Here is a 14,671-nt window from a genome sequence, read left to right as displayed (position 1 = left end):
GCACAGAGGTGGAGCTAGAGATAATAGGATTATGGACGAACGGCTGAGCAGGCTTTTCCATCATCTGAGTGGTGTGTAAGATGAGCAGTATGGCTGATAGCCTTTCTGTAACAGGAGAGAGGTAAAGACTGCAGGGATACAGTCATAAAGCTTTGCCTCGGGGATCTGTGGGTTCGCTTATTAATCAAGACATTCAGGCTGAATATAGACAACCACAGCTTGGATTCCCATGTGCTGAAATGTCCTTGGGCAAGACTCTGCCATCACTGATGTGAATGAAGAGTAACAGTAGGGTTAACACTCAAAACCAACCTCATGTATAGTGTTGGTTGTTTTTGCTTTTTGAACAGAGCCAAATGGACTGGTGTAATCTGGAATGTTTATCTGCAAATATTAAGATTTTATTATTTAAAGAGGAGAAAGAATTAGGAAATGAATGCAAGTGGCCAAAATGACTTTTCCCATGAAGGTTAGTTACGCTCAGCCTTAGATACAGGTTGAGGAAGTGAGGTGTACCAGTTGAGATCATTCAGACATTATAATGCCTCCTGGACCCCTTGTTTTGGAGGTTTTCTGGACATATCCAACTGGGAAGAAACCCTGTGGAAGACACAGAGCTCACTGGAGAAATTATATACACTATATGGACAAAAGTACAGGGCCACTATAACTTATAGTGCATAATGGTAGTGCGTATCTATGACGACCAGTGCTGGCAATCTCCATCAAAACCAAATGGCTTGCCGTGAACAAAGGAACGTAGCGCTGAGAAGATGCATAATGTGAGTGTAAAACACACATACAGTAAGTACTTGGCTAAGGAAACTCATGGAGGAGGTTTGAAGCTCATTGGTGATGTTTGCACGCAACCTGCCCTAGCACTCTGTGACCTCGATCTGCAATGTAGTCTGGGGTGCTGCTATCATGGCCCAACTTCCAATAAGGAAAAAAAAGATGGCTTAAAATGCAGTATATTAGATAAAAACTTTATTTTCAGTGACATTTATATCAATGGTGGAATAGACACAAATAATTAAATGGTTGTTTTTCGTTTCATATTTTCAGTGTTACACAATGAAGGCTGTGTAACACTCTTTAATCTACTGTACACTGTAAAAAAAAAAACAGTAGTAGAAAGAAACTGAAGAACGACTGGTGCATGAGTTCTTGTGTTGGACATAAGTATTGAAAATTATCCCGCAAAACTTGAAAAAAAAATGCTAGAATATTAAAAGACTGCATGAACTGATCTGGTGCTTTGAGGATTTGCTCTAAGAAAAATCAACATGCAGGCACATTTGTGATTTATAAAACAATGAGTAAGATATCAGTTCTGGCACACCCTTATCCGTGTCTTTGATTTAGTACCTGTGCCAATAGCCAATAGGGTTTAAATTTTATATAACAGAATTTTGTTAGGTTTGCAATACATTAAGATACTATTTTCATACACTGATGCTCTGGATTTAGAAAATTTAAGGTGCAGTTTCTGTTACTTCTGAGTGCATTTTTAATTGTATTTTTAATAAAAAAAAATGTCTTTAGATGACTATGTGTTGTATATTTTAAGTGCAGAACATAAGTGTATGGCCCTTTAAACGCTTCCTCTCCTGCTTTTATTTGACAAAGTGCCGTGTGCCAGATTTCCACTTAACGCTTTAACTCTCTTTAAGCTGATCGTGCGCTTGTGCTTCTTTCTGAGCATTGCATTTATGCCAGCAGGCATCTGCTCTTTCAGTCTTTTAGCAGTCCAAGCTTTTTGAGAGCCTCTTTTCGATCACCTCCCATCCCAGGCACCACCATCACGGTGTAGCCTACTGAGTTTGAGGTTTTCTGGGGTACTGGGGGAGCTGTTGTGGTGGTCCTGGTGGTTGTCACTGGTTTGGCTGATTTGATGCTTTGCGGTTCAGAGGTGTTTCCACTACTTCTACAGTTGTCCAGGGTGGCAGACTGCTCCAGATTAGCCGTCCTCTTCCCCTTGGATTGAGGAGGATGTGATGCAGACCCAGGCCGCTGGTCATGTTTGGTGTACTGACGCAAATTGGCACTGGTCTGCAGAGGCCTGTTATTGGACTCTTTTGGCACTTGAGCATTACAAAATGATTGGCTCCTTGATGGATTACTATTAGCTGGACCTCTTGTAAACTTGTCAGCTGTTACACCCAAGGAGGAGTTAGGTTTGGGTGTAGGCAGTGGGGTTACTTTATCATTTTCTGCCTCTTGGCCTTTCAGGAGGCCCAGCTTCTGCAAAGCTTCCACTCTCACCACCTGGGGATCAGCTACATTCTTGACACTGTATGAAGAATCTGATATTATAGATTCTTCATTTTGAGTTTTTGCAGATATGTTGGTGGGAAACTTTTTGGGTTTTGGGGGAACAACTGGAGGACCTTTCTTACACTTGGAAACCTCTGACTGGGATTTGTCTGATCTTTGGAGATTTCCAAGTGTTGGGCCTTCCACCGGGGCAGAATGGCGTTTTTCTGAGTCTATAGTATGATCAACTGTTGGGCATAAAGGGGTCTTCTTTGTGGAGGCACTCCTCTGCAAATGTACAAGTGCGTCGTAGGAGAGAGGTCCTCTAGGTAAAGGACCCTCAGCTGTCCTCACTGAGGGTTTTGTGGAAGGAGGTATAACATTAGCCTCTGAAGATGTTGGGCGAAAAACTGCTTTCTGGTTGTCTTTGTATCCTGGTTTGTTGTTTTTAGATGTAAACTGAGGCTTAGAGGAGGCGGTTTTGACTGCAGGAGTGCCTGGTTTAGTACCGAGTACAGAACAGGAAGTACTGCTTGCAACAAGAAGAGGGGTGGGAACCAGGTAGCTGTGCATGGGCCTGGCATCAAAATTTTTGTTGATTGGTTTCTGGTGATTGGTTGATGTCTGTGAATCTGGAAGTCAAACAAGTACACATTTATCACTAGAAATTCTGTACACCTACCTAGAGCATTTCACTAAATAATGTGTCACTAATTCTGCATCTGTTCCCAGAGATTAACTCACCATCAAGGTTGCTTTTGCTCATGGAAGCTGACAGATTAGCCACTTTAGTAGCAAGGTTGCTGGAGCTGGGCAGTTGTTCAGGCTCGTCATTGGAGACTCCGCTGTCCTCCTCAGTATCCAAAGACTCAATAGTCTCCTCCAAAAACATGAGACAGGCCCTCTCCTCAGCAGACAAGTGCTCCAGACTATCATCACTCTGAAACGCATTAAAACAGGGCTTTCATTTAGAAAAGAAATCCACAATGAGAGATAGAAATCCTCTCTAAGAAAAGAAATAGACTTTTAGCTTTTATGTTACAGCTGTTACAAGTATCGTTTTGCCTCACTACTTCAAGTTGTTTCGTATATGTTTTGTGCTATTACTAGTGTACATATTCTTAGATTGAAGAGGGTAAACTTGGTTACTTACGAAGCCAGAATTAACACTGACCACACTGTCACAGCTGCCAGCACTCTCCATGCCATTCATTGTCTCCATTCCGGTGTCACCTGGCCAGGTATCACTTATGGGCATCTTAGTGCCCTACTTATCCACAGTTAGTGACACACCCTGTTGTTTCAATCTGAAATACAGAATAAAATTACTATTGAAACTGTTCTTAGCAAAGTAAAAGATTTATTTTTTTTTAAAAAAAGGGATATATTAATTATTCTCCACATTTTCCCCTGCTATTAATTCTTTATGGCCCTGTAGACCATTTTCAACAGCACCATAGAAAACACTGTCCTTCATAAGTATCTCCCTTACAAGGTTTTACCCCATAGATGCATTTGTTACCTAGTTTTAACCTTTTGTAGGAATTTCTTAACAGCGTATAAAGGTATCATTTGACAAATGAGTAAGGATGTTTTTCGATATCTTTTGTTTTATAATTCATAAAAAATCAACCAAATTGTTGAATAGAAAGCAAAATAGGTCATATTCGACGCTGTGATAATGATACATCAATGCTAATGACAATCATAGGCGCAGCTAAAACTTTTCCTGCAAAACAAATAAAATCAGGAAATATAAGTCAAGCCATTTTATACGCAAACAGCACAGCATTGACCATTGGGTCTGACCACGTTTCATGTAATTTCTATGTGCTCACATTGTCTGCTAACTGTAAAGGAATTTATTCTCTGGTATGTTGATAAAAAATAATTAAACATCTGTGCAGCATGACATCAACTAAGCGGCACATCTTCCAGATATGAAAGACAGTTTTATCTATAAATGGCAATCACCACCAAAGGACTGTGTTCATATCCAGATCACTATTGCTAACTACCTTTTAAAACAGTCAACTATAAAAATAAGCGAAGCGTACAGCTTCATCAATCAGAGATGAAAATTATTCTGTGGTTATTTGAATGATATTGGTCTTATAACAGTATAACTGTAATCCTGTGTGTACACTATGGTTGAGTTGATGTTAGGTATTTGAGTCAAAACTGATAGATAACATTGTGCACAGAAAATGTATATAAACTTTATAATATCCAAATATGACCTGCATAACTGTGGACTTCATACCTGATCATGCAGCTAAAGAACAGCAAGGGCACAGCTTTATTGTAAGCACTGAAATTGACAAATGCAGGTTATCATAGCTCGGTGAGCTTCTAGCAGATATCTAACTAGTCCTCTTACTACATGTGACTTGGATTACAACCTGCATGCCACTCCTAATCTCTCTTTACCGGATCAATTTCAGAGGGAGTGGAAGGCAGAAGCAATCAGTCTCCTGAAGGCTATATGACACCTGTTTTAAAAAAGCAGTTTCAGCTTTGTATTTGGAAATTTTGTTCAATGTTTCGTTTATATGGGTATAGTAGCGTAGCTGCAATTTGAGAATAAAGGAAGTCCTGTCTGGACCTGGTGAAAAGAAATTCACTTTTGGATAAGTGTCAACACCTGAGATGCAAGGTCTGCCAAATAGGGCAGTGGAGGCACAAAAGCACTCCTGTCCACTGTTCGTGGTTGGCCATGCCATGCCATCCCTTTAAAATTGTAAAAATCCCTATGGCCAGATCAGTACGCAAAGTCCCAGGTCAGGATATGAATCTGAACAATGTAAGCTTAAGTGTTAACGTTTATTGTGATTTTTGACCGGCTTGAAAAACCTTTTCACATTTGTCGTTTTTATCTGCTTATTAGGTCCCAGTCACTCTGCTATAACCCTTACTCTGAAAAAAACAAAACAAATCATACTGTAGATAGATATGAACCCGAAGAACATTTAACAAAGTGTTATCTCTTTAAGTGAGTTACACCTATCCTATCAACAGTAGGCAAAAACAAAAACTGGGCGAGTTTAGCTATCACAAGACTATGATGCACAAGTCAAAGCAATAAACTGCTGTGTCAGATTCTTTGGAAAATGTGGTGCAATGACAGCGTTGTTTTCATTGTGGCTGTAAAAGAGCATCTGGCTAAGTTTTTATTACCTTCGATGAATTCTGTGCAGGATGTTGTGTAATAGGGGTTATTATCATTTTCTCCACTGTACCCAGGCTTCAACCCACTTCCTTCACATTAATTACTGAATCCAAGCCTATCTTTTGTAACTAACATTATTAGCCCCAAACCGCCATAAAACCCCTTCACCGAAAAGTGTTTAAATACCGGTTGAGTTTAAGTCTAACACTTGACAAACAAAACAAAACATAAAATAACTGCCACGAGCAGTAAATTATTTAAATAGCATCCAATAAATGAAAAATATGCTAACTGTTCCTTACCCTATTTACAACAGAGCTTTAGTTTTTAAGTAAATATAGGCGTACCTGTCCGTGCACGGTCGTCTCTCATATCCTGCTCCGCGTGCAACTGAAGTCAAGGTGAGCGCGCAACTCAGAGACACCTGGAAGAGGGACTTTGTCCCTTAAGCTTCTAGCCAATCAGAAGCCACATCCTCCTTAAGCCCCGCGAGTCCTCGTTTTCATTTTTTTTTTAAACAAACAAATGTAAACCATTGCTGTCTCTGTCTGTCAGACGTATGCTGCCAGGACGGCTCGTTACTGGAAGTAATTCAAACATTTAATGCTCTTCCTCCATGTATATATGTATTAAAGTATTCTTTATGTTTTTATTTTTTGGGCGTCAGGCTTTGGGTAAGCATTTAGGAAATATCCTCTAAAAAGTGTTGACTAAAAAGATAGCGCTTCACATATTTTTTTCAGTTAACTTTATTATTGTTATTATTATTGTCGTTCTTCTCCTTAATTATTATTAATGTATTTATTAGGAAAGAGAACAGGTGCTGTTTACTACAGTGCTGATTCAAACAGCACAGACGATGCATAGCTAGAAAGTTACATTTCACTGATACTGCACGAGTGATCTGGGTGGGTGTGTGTCGGTGGGGTGGTACTACGTGATTTTAAGTAATTAAGTGATGCAGTTAATCATTACTTGTTCATGCAGCAGTACACCACCTTCAAGCTTTACAAAGGGTCGCTACAGCGTTTAGCTCAGAGGCTATACCACCTTAAAGGCATCCTAAAGGGGCTTCCTATAGTGTCGTGGTTTAACACCCACGGTTCGATCCTGGAAGACACAACCAGGTTAAAATTTGCCAAACCAAATACGCAAATACTTCCGAGCCCAATCCATTCAGTTCACTTCCTAATTAAGAAAAAGTTGCAAATTGAGCATGTAGGATCTGGGGAGTGAACAATTTAAGTGTAATCAAAAACTGTTGCCAATTAGTTTAACAAATAAAAAAAGTCTATTTATGCAAGCGCTAACGCACTTTAGTTACCTTATTTGCTAACAAAGCTCAGATGTGGGACACAGCCAAAATCTCACTGCAAGCTGAAGTTAGAATTTCAGCTGGTGTTAACTTCCGTAAGTGGAGTGATTTTTTTCCCTTCTTTTTTTGGTAGCTGTTGTTTGGGGGGGGGAGCGCTACACTGAACCAGTACATTTCTGATTCCTGCATGAATTGCATCCTTTATGCAAGTCTTGAAACTCACATAAACCAAAATAAGAAACTGTAAAGCTGTAAATGGGGTGTTGTATATGAAATATTTGTAGAGTTAAAGAGGTTTGTAGTGTTTTATGAAACATTAAAATATCACATTATTTAAAAGAAAAACACAAAAACTAATTCCTAGGCTGTGTGTGAGCTTTGTGTTTTGTAGCAGTGGTAGCTGCTACTGTTGGTCAAACAGTAAGTAAATTAATCCTAAATCCTATTATGAAAGGGTAGATGTTCCTTAAAATAACATGCGGGTAGTGTAATCCGACAATGATGGCACAGGACTAGGGTAAATTTGCCAGTTGGGATTTATTTTTAGTAGCAATGCACTAGATAAAGTCATAAGATAATAGAGTTGTCACAGTAATATCACAATAATTATTAATTAGCATTATCTATGTTACTTCCCATTTGTATTTATGTACAAAAAGATTCTAACCTTTAAATTTCACACTGCTTCTTTGTCCCCTTGCATCAAACCATTTAAAGAAAAATAGCTTAAAGATTTATTTAAAACCCATTAAAGCATGGCAGCAACAAAGTATCATCTCAGCTTGACCTGTCTCACAAGGGAAACTGAAAACTATTTAACTCTTTGTTAGTTTGTTTTAACTTGTTCTTCAAGCACTGCAGAATTTCAAATCATTTAGCCATGAGTAAACCCAGTATAGTTAACACAAAACAACTTTTACACATCCTATTTGCTATATTTTTTAATTGACAACACTGAAAAAAAAAACAACAATCAAGTAAATCCAGTTTATTCTGTAGTGCTTTGTGTGCAACATTCACTGTTATTGTTAATCATGAGAACATGGCAAATACAAAATGCAACAAAGCCATTTCATGGTTTTATCAAGTTGATTATTCAGTTTTTACCAGCGTTTAAAATACCTAAGGTAGATGATGAGGTGGGATAAGGGGGGGAAAAAATCATACAAATAAGTTGTTTTGTTTTTTTTGCTTTCTTTAATTGATTACCGTCACCATCCGAATATGAACCAAAGTCAAAGTCCAGTCAAGGCTCCACTGTGAAGCTTTTGGCAACAATTCTGCAATCAAAGACCCGTCAAACACCATGTTTTGCCACAATGAGAACTAACCACAGTTATCAATCTCAAATCTTTGACTTTAAGTTAAATACAAGTGCTTTCTTCATCCTTATAGCCAGTGTATGTCAAAGAAATTAGCAAAGAGATAATGGATGATTAGCTTAAAATGTGAGAACAGACTCCTGTTGTGGGGGAAGAAAATAATTCATACAGTGAAACAGGAGTGGTAGTTTTTATAAAACATACAAAACACAGTAAACTAAATGTACCTTTACTTGTAATACATCCACCCAGAGCTATAAATGTAAGATGGAAATATTTGATGTTGATTAGCAAAGGACATTATGAGCAGCCTTTAAAAAGAAAAAAGATCTTAAAATACTGTATGCCTTACCTTGATTTGTTACAAATATAATGCTTGAATGGTTTTTCAAAGTATGCAGTCTAATTTAAACAACAAAAAACAGTTCTTACAGCATTTCAAACTTGTGCACTACAAAAAAACAAAGAAAAACACTCATCAAAACCTGCGGCACAAATATAGAAAAATGAGCTACAGATTTTGTAACGCGTTTTGTTTACAGCACCATAACTTTTTTTTGCCTTATTTAGTCAAGCCCACTCACAATCAATGTTGCAACCCCCCCCCCCCCCCCCCAAACAAAATAAAGGCCAATTTTGCACTTGCAGTATGATACTGTATTCAAAATTCATACCACCATTGATCTTGTTGACCAGAGCTCAAATCCCCCCCCCCAAAAAAAACCGTGTAACTTTGAGCTTAATAATCAAGGGACAAATCATTGCATTTAATGTCTACGATGGACGCAGAGTAACAGAGAGATGCATTGGAGTCTGCAATGAGTTATCTGTTTGTTACGCAATCAAAACAAGCTGTGGCCTATGAAAGCTCAGATTTTTTTTACCTACATTTTGATACCTGGATCTTCTTTTAGTCGTCATATCCTTCTGGATTAAACAAATGGCCAAATTTTGAGTCACCCCAGTGCAGATTCAGAGCATGCAACTCAGAAAATATTGACAATATGAATGATCCATAATTATGCTAAAGTTATTGTACAAACCAAACAAACAAACAAACAAACAAACAAAAACAATGGATACTGAGGAGGTTAGAAGTGTGTCTGATTGATTTTTCATCAAGTAATCCTTTAGAAGAATCCTGCTTAGCATTAACTCAGGCCGCCTATATTGAACAGTTCAGATGTTTAAATTTAAGGAAATTAGTGGAAGAATTACTTACATCTGCCCCCAAAGTAATAAAAACATGCTACATAACCAACATGATAAATAACAGTCAAGCTTGCTGTGCCGTGTTTAAGACAAAAGTGAATGTGATCACATAACTGTGCAAATAATTCTTAGTGACCGTTTTAAAATTCTTTGTTCGCACATCTTTGTTTCGTCAAGGGTAAGTTCTGCCAATTTTCTGCATCAATAACACATCCTAAACTGTTTGGTTTATGAACTTGTCCATGAGTGTTCTTAACAGATCGAAACAACAACTAAGAATTTTTTGCATCCTGACCCAGTTTAAAGAGATCTGAATATTATGGTTTCTAACACTGGAGCACTGCAGTAGCATTTCTGACTGTAAGAACTGACAGTAGTTAAAAAGTAATACTGAACAGGTAAGAGGCGGAACACAGTACCTGCAGAATCTCCAAAGATGTTGCCAGATAATGTGAGGTAGAGGATCACAAAAGCAGACAGACCCACAGAGTTGCCAGACGCAGGGCATGGGGGTTGGTGGTTGTTGTATTTGTGAGAGAGGAAAAAGACAGCAAGACTTTCACACTTCACCAAAATTAGCGTGGCCTGTCTCCTTGGCATGCTCACGAGCTTCCTTTTGTCCCACCAAGCCTGTCTGACACACCATGCAGCGCAAGGCAAAGCGGTTAACGTCTGTGAACTGGCGCTTGCGGCGAGCCTCGTCTGCCAGCTCGAGGGCCTGGGCCAGGATTACGTCGTCTGTAGTCGAGAAGATAGTCTGGGGCGGGGTGTCGGATCCGGGGATCTCTTTCTGCAGCGGGTCGTAGTGGATGCCATCATAGATCAGCAACACGCGTTTGTGGTAGCCAGCATCCTCCCCAAATCTGTCTACTCGCACTGTCTGAGTATCCACTACGCAGATCTCACACTGGTAGAACTTAGACATGATGGATACCTCGATGGCTCCTCCCCAAGTGTCATCACGTCTTATCCAGGTGCAGTACTCCTCATTGGTTTTCCCCAGCACCGCTTCAGAGTAAGCTGTGGGGTCACTCGAGACTATCTGGGCAATGAGACCTCTCATTTCAGGGGCACAGGCGGGGTCGTATACGCCGCCTTCCACCACATAATAAACACTGGTGAAGAGGCAGGAGTTATCAGCTGGGACCACTCGGCGTGCCAGCATAGGTGAACCTTCGAGGTTAGGTCCTTTCGTTACAGCGGGACGATCCTGAGGCTTTGGCTTGTTTTTTTCCTCCTCAACGATGAGTGTGTCTCCTGTAGAGGACGACACACCAATGACAACACTTTTCATCCCAGTCAGACTTTGGTTTAGAAAAGGAAGAAGAAAACACATTGCCTTATGTATATCTGTCTGAATGGTACCTGATTATGTTGCACAGATGTCCCTAAAATGTCTATTGCATGCAAATAAATCAAAGACTCAGTAACTCAAAAAGTTCTGCTTCTAATATTTCTGACCACATCCCAAAACATTCCTCTTATTATAAGCAATTAAAAGTTGAAGTTATAAAGACTGCTTATTCTAAAATCATACTTAAATTTTAACCTGTCCTCACAGGTATATAAATTCTTGTATATACCCAGGGTGCCAAATGTGCAGCCTCCATACAATACAATTATATCCGGCCTGTGAGATAATTTCATATGTCAATTATTAAAAGTCCCCTTGGTATGTGGAAGTTGAATCTTCAACCCTGCTGAGAATCCATGCAGGCAGGGGTGGGACTATTTTGATGGGCACACCATGCGGCCAATCACATGCAAAGACAGACTGGGATCATACCATTATGTGAAGGAAGGGGGCAAACCTTCCAAAGACAGCAAGTGTAGCGTGCAGATACATTTCAATGATATTGGAGACTTCAAAGTTGAGTGCAGAACTTATAAGATTCGGGGAAGCCTAAAGTGATACCCGTTTTTATTTTCAGTCATTTTCCACTGTGGAGGACAAAAAGTTTCAAACTTGCCCAGGGCTTAAAGCTTGTGTGTTTTCTCCCTAGTAGCAGCAAATGCATAAAAATAAGGCTTTTAGGAAAAATTGCTTCCTTGAAAAAGACTAAATTTACAGTACAGTGATGAATATTACATAAAATAAACTCTATATAAAGCCTCACAGGCCTGAATGTGCACTTGAAGCCATTTATAATTGTTAATATGTTTGATCTGCTGCTCACCACAAACAAGCATAAGCATACATTTTGGACTTTTAACTGTATTCCCATAAATTTTACAGCTTTTCCTACTGATCAAAAACCTCCCTTATGGCTATTCATAGGAAAAGTAACAAACAACTCAACAACCACTGAACAGCTAAAACAGCAGGTAAACTGATTCTGCAAAAAGAAATGCAGAGCATGGATCCCCACATTCACCCGAAATCGCACTTCCAAAGAAATTTCAACAAGAAAAACCTTTAAATATGTAACTTCTTTACATTGACAGAAAGGAGCAGTTTCACTGGTCTGGCCTGCTTACGATCAAAGTGGGCTGTGATGTAAAATGAGTTTGACACCTCTGCACTAGAGCATGTAATTAAAAGTTTTTAATTTGGTCCATGTTTTCTGCACATGTTGGATGCCTGCCAGCATACCTGATTTGATAGGGTAGTCCTTGAGGTGAGCCTCTCCGTTCCGAAGATCAAGGCTGGAGGGTGGGTATCCGACCATTATTTTCTGCACATCACAGGGGATACCAGTCAGCTCCTCCACCTTGCGCTTCAGCTCCTGCACGCAGGACTGATGAGTCAAGCCATGCATCAAGTGGCTCCCATTTTTGGTCTTACAGCGAAGCCGCAACATCCTGCCTGCAAAAAAGGTGATATCACATTAGTGACACTGCAAGTACCAGGTAAGAACTTTGTTAATCCACAATGGTTGTGTAGAGAGCGTTAGATATATTCCACATGTATGTTACAGATGAAGACCATTTCTAACATGTTGGAGTGCTAGACTGCTGCATACGGTGTTAAACCTGCGAATTCTGGCATCCTGTCCAGGGTAGGCCTGTGCGATATGACCAAAATCTCATATCCCGATATAAGAATTCTATCGTCCGATAACGATATAAATCACAAAAATGTAACATTTTCTGTAAATTCTGTGAATCTCGGGCAGCTCGACTTGCGGGAAGGGTTTCCAGCTGTGCGTCATGTAGCTGGAGTCCAGTATTTTAACAGATGCATGAAACTACACATTTTTAGACATAAGTTGTAACGGCCGCCGTTTTCTTTGTGAGTATTTATTACACGGCGTGCTGCGGAGGAAAGCCTGTTCTAACGTTTGAGTGTAAGGTTTATTTTTTAGCACCTGGCTGCTCTTTTTTACTTCTCATCCGTAAATAATCTGCTCTTTCACGTGATTCGGTTTATTTTGAAAAGTCTCAACAGGATCTTGAGCTTTATTGTGAAAGGTTTATGTGGAACATAAACAAACGGACACGCGATGGCGTTACCGTCATTGTTGCTAACCACAATGCATAAAAACAGGCGCTTGTCCGTCTGTAGTGTGGTTATATAAAATATAAGAGAACGAGAACTTTAATTAATATAGCCACTACAGTGACCATCAAAGCGATGAAAAAATATTGCCGTAAACAGTTTATTTTGCGACACCATGAAACAAATGATAGCATAAAATGAAACTATAGACTTTTTTATATCGTCATCCGATATATATCGTTATATCGAACAGCCCTAGTCCAGGGTGTACCCTGCTTCTCGCCCGAGTAACCAGGGAGCAAGCTCAGGTTGGTGGTTCGAATCCTTGGCTAGTCCAGCCTGCATGTTAAAGTATTCTTGGGCAAGATACTGACCCCCAAGTTCCTCTCAGCTTCATCCATCAGAGTATTAATTTAGTTAGAAACCACTTAGGGAAAGAAATAAGTGCTTGTGTGAATGAGGCATGTTGTATAGAGTAGAAAAGTGTTATAAGAACCAGTCCATTTAGCATTTTTAAACATACAGATTTAACTGGGGGACATAAACAGTCCTCTTCAGAAAGCAGGACCGTTTGTTGGAGTGTCTCACTAACAGGGTGACTGACACAAACTACAAGGTAGTGAAGCTTACTGCCAACAAAAAAACAAAAAGTAGGTAGGTGCCATGTGAGGTCCAGCTGCTGCAAATATACCCTCAAACTATCAAAAGTGTCCATTTATTACGAGTGGGAAATTCCAAACTCAAATGCTCACTGTGGGATAAGTAGTTTTCCCCAATCTGAATCTGTGTCTTCGAAGCCATTTCCCCGATGGGACTACAAGTGTGCCAATGTTGGCTCTTTAACTGATTTTAACATCGAAATCCTGCACTCATGTTGTTCGCCAATTTAATGGCTAATGAGGAAGGGACGTGTTTTGAGTCATACTGCAGCTGTAAGCTATATTAAGTTGAAAACGTAATATATTTGTTGGGCAATGCTACAGATAAGACTTTATGACTGGATAACCTACATTGTGCTCGTAGTTACATCATAATGCTGCCAACTAAACGGGCCACGCATAACAACTGAAGTGCTGATGAACAGAGTAAAAACACCTGACAGCGACATTGCTTTGTTTTGGTGTCTTTGTTCTGGCAGTTAACACATCACTCAACAGCAACACAAACGCAGGGTAAAACCCCCCCCCCAAAACATAAAGAGTCCAGTTTTTGAAAATGTAAGAAATCCGCCTCTTATTATCCATCAAAAACTGTCGGGTTGTCAGCGATAATTACTCTGAGACTGAATGAAAGGAGTTCAATTCATTTCTGCTAGCTAACCGTACCGTGTACTGTCTGCTAACGTTAGCATGCTAATCTGCTCGTTAACTTGGTCTTAATTGAACCGTTTTTCCAGGAATTTAGCTTAACCATTTAGAAAACCTGTTGCTTTCCGGTGACAAGTCTAACGACGACAAGGAGTACAAAATGATACGACAGCGAGACAAATTATTTGGCTGTCTTACCGTCTTACTACACTCCCTGCTCGCCACAGTGGGACGTATAGTACGTCAAAGCACGTGTAAATGACGCGATCACGCACTAGTGGCACGGTTTACGTACGTCTGCCTGGCGTACGCTGGAGAAGACGGTTATTTCGAAAACACATTTTGTCATTAAGCTCCTTTTCTGTATTGACATTTAATCAACAATCATTTGATTTTAAAACCAGTGCAGCCTATGACTGCGCAGTGTAGCTTCTTACAGTTCGACTTAGATTAGATTTTGAACCGCCGATCTTCTTGGATTAAGTCTTAAAGGCTGTAGTTATTTTATCTTAATCCACAAGTGTACTGAGCTACTCCACATTTCTTTATCATTTGCTAGGAAACATTGTGTAGTCATATATCGATATGTGCAAACATACATAGAAATAGAGTATATAACACAAGGTTTTTAGTGTTGTATATTATGGTTTG

General features: G+C 39.6%; 2 protein-coding genes across 5 annotated transcripts; both read right to left on the bottom strand.

Moving 5' to 3' along the window:
- Positions 1-972: 972 nt before the first annotated feature.
- zgc:158258 (specifically androgen-regulated gene protein) lies at positions 973-5,897 on the bottom strand. 2 transcript variants are annotated; one of them, XM_026167089.2, is made up of 4 exons: positions 5,773-5,897; positions 3,410-3,563; positions 3,001-3,196; positions 973-2,888 (listed from the first exon to the last, which is right to left on the bottom strand). In XM_026167089.2, exons 2-4 carry the CDS (start codon positions 3,512-3,514, stop codon positions 1,735-1,737), a joined length of 1,455 nt encoding a protein of 484 aa, XP_026022874.2. In that variant the 5' UTR covers positions 3,515-3,563; positions 5,773-5,897; the 3' UTR covers positions 973-1,734. The 2 variants fall into 2 exon arrangements, with proteins under 2 accessions (XP_026022874.2, XP_026022876.2); XM_026167091.2 differs by having other exon boundaries at positions 3,431-3,563.
- Positions 5,898-7,917: 2,020 nt separating this feature from the next.
- On the bottom strand, positions 7,918-14,350 carry yod1 (YOD1 deubiquitinase). 3 transcript variants are annotated; one of them, XM_026167094.2, is made up of 3 exons: positions 14,219-14,350; positions 11,868-12,080; positions 7,918-10,531 (listed from the first exon to the last, which is right to left on the bottom strand). In XM_026167094.2, exons 2-3 carry the CDS (start codon positions 12,073-12,075, stop codon positions 9,834-9,836), a joined length of 906 nt encoding a protein of 301 aa, XP_026022879.1. In that variant the 5' UTR covers positions 12,076-12,080; positions 14,219-14,350; the 3' UTR covers positions 7,918-9,833. The 3 variants fall into 3 exon arrangements, with proteins under 3 accessions (XP_026022879.1, XP_026022880.1, XP_080157810.1); XM_026167095.2 differs by having other exon boundaries at positions 11,868-12,076; positions 14,219-14,275; XM_080301684.1 differs by lacking the exon at positions 14,219-14,350 and having other exon boundaries at positions 7,918-10,578; positions 11,868-12,008.
- Between the last annotated feature and the right edge of the window lie 321 nt (positions 14,351-14,671).

This window comes from Astatotilapia calliptera, chromosome 5 (genome assembly GCF_964374335.1).
Source record: "Astatotilapia calliptera chromosome 5, fAstCal68.1, whole genome shotgun sequence".
In the NCBI taxonomy this organism is placed as follows: domain Eukaryota; kingdom Metazoa; phylum Chordata; class Actinopteri; order Cichliformes; family Cichlidae; genus Astatotilapia; species Astatotilapia calliptera.
This window is presented reverse-complemented; position numbering and strand designations above follow the sequence as displayed.